The 5,089-nt window shown below is 41.0% G+C and overlaps 1 protein-coding gene across 1 annotated transcript; it reads left to right on the forward strand.

Annotated features, from left to right (window-relative positions):
• The first annotated feature begins 575 nt into the window (after window positions 1–575).
• Window positions 576–4,045, forward strand: LOC129846015 (guanylyl cyclase-activating protein 2-like). The gene is made up of 4 exons (XM_055914016.1): window positions 576–824; window positions 959–1,108; window positions 1,678–1,786; window positions 2,088–4,045. Exons 1-4 carry the CDS (start codon window positions 624–626, stop codon window positions 2,213–2,215), a joined length of 588 nt encoding a protein of 195 aa, XP_055769991.1. The 5' UTR covers window positions 576–623; the 3' UTR covers window positions 2,216–4,045.
• Window positions 4,046–5,089: the final 1,044 nt, after the last annotated feature.

Consider the following 5,089-nt stretch of genomic DNA (forward strand, 5'->3'; position numbering starts at 1 on the left):
TTTACCAGACAAATTAGCTTGGTCTGAGGGGCTTTGTGTTTTCTATTGATAAAATTTCTATGCTGTCATGACAGTCTTGACAGCATATAAATAGAATCACTAGAAAGAATGAGGTGGGATGGTACAGCCTCAATAAATAGTATTTTCAGTCTATCATGGGTACTAGATTGAGTTTTATTTGTTTTAATAAATTCCATTTCAGATTAATTAAAGCATTTGGGGAGTTGTATGATCATTTGAATTGAGGAGAGAGTGTCTAGGTTGGCATTACCTTGAATAATGTTCAGGACAAGCTGACATGAGGGTATATGCAGGGACTATAGACTAGGGTACCATATGTTTTTATCAATTCACAACCCTTGGGGCCTGGGGAAACCTGTCTGACATAATTCCTGTTCTAAAGCTGCTCCAAGTTACCTGACTTGAACATTAGTGAAGCTTCTGTGTCCAACCTCTTATCAGTTCAAGTGCTTTCATGATCGAGTCCTTCCTAATTACTGACACCAACTCGGGAGCCCCTCCTGTTTGTTAATGGTCTCTTTTAATAGGCCTACTGCAGAGACTCAGCACCAAGGAGTTTCAGAACAGAGGACAGCGCTCCCCCGACCACCTGCCCGCCAAACATGGGACAGACGCACCAGACGGAGCAGAATGACCCGGAGATCGATGTCAAGTCGCTCCAGGACATGTACAAAAAGTTTGTGACGGAGTGCCCGAGCGGTGTTTTATTTATCCACGAGTTCAAGCGTTTTTTTGGCATCGACCCAACTGGGGAAGTCTCTGAGTATGCGGAGAGCATGTTTCGAGCTTTTGACAAGAACGGGGTGAGATAGCCTATTGTATGCTGTATGTTTCTGAGTTTTGCAATTTTCTATATCGGTGCAAATGAACACAGACACCCGTTTTTCTAAGTTTAGGGGAAAAAATTATTGTTTTCAATTTGTTTATGTCTTTTCAGGATAACACCATTGATTTTCTGGAGTTTGTGGCAGCCTTGAATCTGGTCTTCCGGGGGGACTTGGAGCACAAATTACGCTGGTCATTTAAAGTATACGACAAGGACAGCAACGGCTATGTAGATAGGACAGAACTGCGAGCTATTATTGATGTACGAGCTTCTACACCTGCATTGCTTGCTGTTTGGGCTTTTAGGTTGGGTTTCTGTACAGCACTTTGAGATATCAGCTGATGTACGAAGGGCTTGATAAATACATTTGATTTGATTTGATGTAAGCAACCAGTGAAGGTCGCCCGAGGATTCCACAAGGTCACTACGGTGTCTAGTGATTAAATTATCCAAGGGTCTTATGGGGGTGTCTTCTTCAGTGGTGGTAAATAAGCAGAAGAAGACAATCAGTCTATCAGTTAAAACTTTCTGGTCAGATGGCTAACTTTAAACAATTCTGATGAGCCAATTATGTGTGTGTATGTGTGTGTGTAGGCTACTTTTGGTATGAGGTGTGGTTTAAATTACAAATCTAAAACAACTTTGATGTGTAAAAACATTAAGTGTGAATGCACACCTGCAAACAGGTTCCATTGATGTAAGTTAGGCCTAACAATAGTAAAGGTTTTTAGGCTCTCTTACTTTGTGAATGATCTTGGCCCAAATCATTTATAACCATAGACTGACTGTATGTATTGGTTACACACTGTTACTTCTTAATTCCCCCCTAGAGTATATATCGATTAAAGAAGACGTCCAAGAGAGAGCAGGAGGGTATGCAGCTGTCGGTGAATGAAGTGTGTGAAAGAATACTGAATACTGTGGATGTGGACAGGGACGGTAGGTGCATACTCAGAGTCTGAATGTTTACATTATGTGCAGTATTGGGGGCGAATTCAGCAGAGCTCAATGTTGTGGAACAAACAGATAGATATGTTTTGAAATCCCTCTTGTTTTCTTCTACATGTCGTCATGTCAGCTCTGTTCATGACATGTTTATCTGCAACATTCCACAACGTTTTCCTACTGAACGTGGCCCTGGTCTGCTTGTCCAGGTGTGCTGTAGGCCTGCACAGAAACTTCCAGTCTGTCTGTCTGCCTTGTTTTCTGAACAACCTTTCTGTTGTGATGGCCCATACAGGTCACATCACCCTGGAGGAGTTCATCAAGGGGGCCCAGGGAGACCCATGGATCATGAACATGCTCCAACTGGACATGAACCCTTATGGCTGGGTGCTGGAACAGAGAAGGAAGAGCGCATACTTTTAAAATGACTGGAAAGACAAAAGCATCTTCATTTAACATTTTTATTTATTTCCCCCCCTTTTTTTTCTTAAACTAAATTAGGTTCCAAATCAATTGCACATAATAGGAACAAATACATTGCAGATACTTTCGGATTGTTTAAGCTAGTTTTAATTATAAGGCCAGGAATGGTTGTGTCGATTACCTTTCATAAATTCCATGAGATGAACAGCTTGTTCATTGTGGGTGAACCTGCAGTGCAGTTTTTCTTTATCTGTAGATGATTTCATTTGGGCCATATGACTTAATTGGGGCGTTAAAACAATGTTAGTTCCACTTTAACTACTTTGCAGATATGAAACAAACAGACAATCATAATATCAATACAAAATATAAAATTTCCAGTTCATGCTACAAAACCAACTTAATAGGAGGTTTTAAAAATAGGTTATATTTCACTCAAAATTCCATGACATACAGTAAGGCATTGTTGGCAGAATAGATGGATGCAGTTCAATGCATGAATAATATAATTCACCAATACATTGCATTCGGAAAGTATTCAGACCCCTTGACTTTTTCCAGATTTTGCCTTTTTCTAAAATTGATAAAATAGTTTTTACCCCTCATCAATCTACACACAATACCCCATAATGACAAAGCAAAAACTGTTTTTTAGAAATGTTAGCAAAATGTAAATGTAAAAAAACAGAAATATAACATTTACATAAGTATTCAGACCTTTATTCAGTACTTTGCTGAAGCACCTTTGACAGTGATTACAGCCTTGAGTTTTCTTTGGTACAAATTGTAGACCTGCACAAGGCTGGGATGGGCTACAGGACAATAGGCAAGCAGCTTGGTGAGAAGGCAACAACTGTTGGCGCAATTAATAGAGAATGGAAGAAGTTCAAGATGATGGTCAATCACCCTCGGTCTGGGGCTCCATGCAAGATCTCACCTTGTGGAGCATCAATGATCATGAGGAAGGTGAGGGATCAGCCCAGAACTACACGGCAGGGCCTGATCAATGACCTGAAGAGAGCTGGGACCACAGTCTCAAAGAAAACCATTAGTAACACACTACACCGTCATGGATTAAAATCCTGCAGTGCACGCAAGGTCCCCCTGCTCAAGCCAGCGCATGTCCAGGCCCGTCTGAAGTTTGCCAATGACCATCTGGATGATCCAGAGGAGGAATGGGAGAAGGTCATGTGGTCTGATGAGACAAAAATAAAGCTTTTTGGTCTAAACTCCACTCGCCGTGTTTGGAGGAAGAAGAAGGATGAGTACAACCCCAAGAACACCATCCCAACCGTGAAGCATGGAGGTGGAAACATCATTCTTTGGGGATGCTTTTCTGCAAAGGGGACAGGACGACTGCACCGTATTGATGGGAGGATGGATGGGGCCATGTATCGCGAGATCTTGGCCAACAACCTCCTTCCCTCAGTAAAAGCATTGAAGATGGGTCGTGGCTGGGTCTTCCAGCATGACAACGACACAAAACACACAGCCAGGGCAACTAAGGAGTGGCTCTGTAAGAAGCATCTCACGGTCCTGGAGTGGCCTAGCCAGTCTCCAGACCTAAACCCAATAGAAAATCTTTGGAGGGACCTGAAAGTCCGTATTGCCCAGCGACAGCCCCGAAACCTGAAGGATCTGGAGAAGGTCTGTATGGAGGAGTGGGCCAAAATCCCTGCTGCAGTGTGTGCAAACCTGGTCAAGAACTACAGGAAACATATGATCTCTGTAATTGCAAACAAAGGTTTCTGTACAAAATATTAAGTTCTGCTTTTCTGATGTATCAAATACTTATGTCATGCAATAAAATGCAAATTAATTACTTAAAAATCATACAATATGATTTTCTGGATTTTTGATTCCGTCTCTCACAGTTGAAGTGTACCTATGATAAAAATGACAGACCTCCACATGCTTTGTAAGTAGGACAACCTGCAAAATCGGCAGTGTATCAAATACTTCTTCTCCCCACTGTATATGCATATCCTAGCTTCTGGGCCTGAGTAGCAGGCAGTTTACTTTGGGCACGCTTTCATCCAAAATTCCGAATGCTGCCCCCATCCTAAAAAAGTAAAAAATCTAACTGCACAGTCCAATTTACAGTAGCTATTACAGTGAAAGAATACCATGCTATTGTTTTAGGAGAATGCACAATTTTGAAAATGAAAAGTTATTTGCATCAAAGCTGGGCATCATTTACAAGTGATAATATATCATTCACAAGAAATAGCTTAATAATGTCACCATCACACTATTCTTGAAGTAATCTTGTCTTTACATATACTAAATAATATAAGTGAGAAATTTGTTTTGATTTAGAATGGACCATTGTCATGCACCTGTCTCGAAACGGGGGCAGCAGAAAAAAATGCATTTAAATAGTGAAAGGAGGACGCTTTTCACGTGGTTCATTTTCATGCCAGCCAGGTAGGCTATACTCCTGTTGTAAAGACACCCAATGTGCTTAATATTAGGAAAGTTGAGAAATACAGAAAATGAGTGTGTAACCCTAACCTTGCATCTAATGGGCATGAAAGAATCCTACATTTACTGATTAGACGTAGAAGTGATTATTCTGTTAACCCGGAGTTCTTCGATGTGGCAGATAATGTGGTCCAAAAGGGTTACTTCACTAGAATTCTTTAACTTCTAATGGCTGGGGGGCAGTATTGAGTAGCTTGGATGAATAAGGTCCCCAAAGTAAACTGCCTGCTACTCAGGCCCAGAAGCTAAGATATGCATATTATTAGTAGATCTGGATAGAAAACACTCTAACGTTTCTAAAACTGTTTGAATGATGTCTGTGAGTATAACAGAACTCATATGGCAGGCAAAAACCTGAGAGAAAATCCAACCAGGAAGTGGGTAATCTGA

The sequence above is a fragment of the Salvelinus fontinalis genome, unplaced genomic scaffold, assembly GCF_029448725.1.
Source record: "Salvelinus fontinalis isolate EN_2023a unplaced genomic scaffold, ASM2944872v1 scaffold_0429, whole genome shotgun sequence".
NCBI classification, from domain to species: domain Eukaryota; kingdom Metazoa; phylum Chordata; class Actinopteri; order Salmoniformes; family Salmonidae; genus Salvelinus; species Salvelinus fontinalis.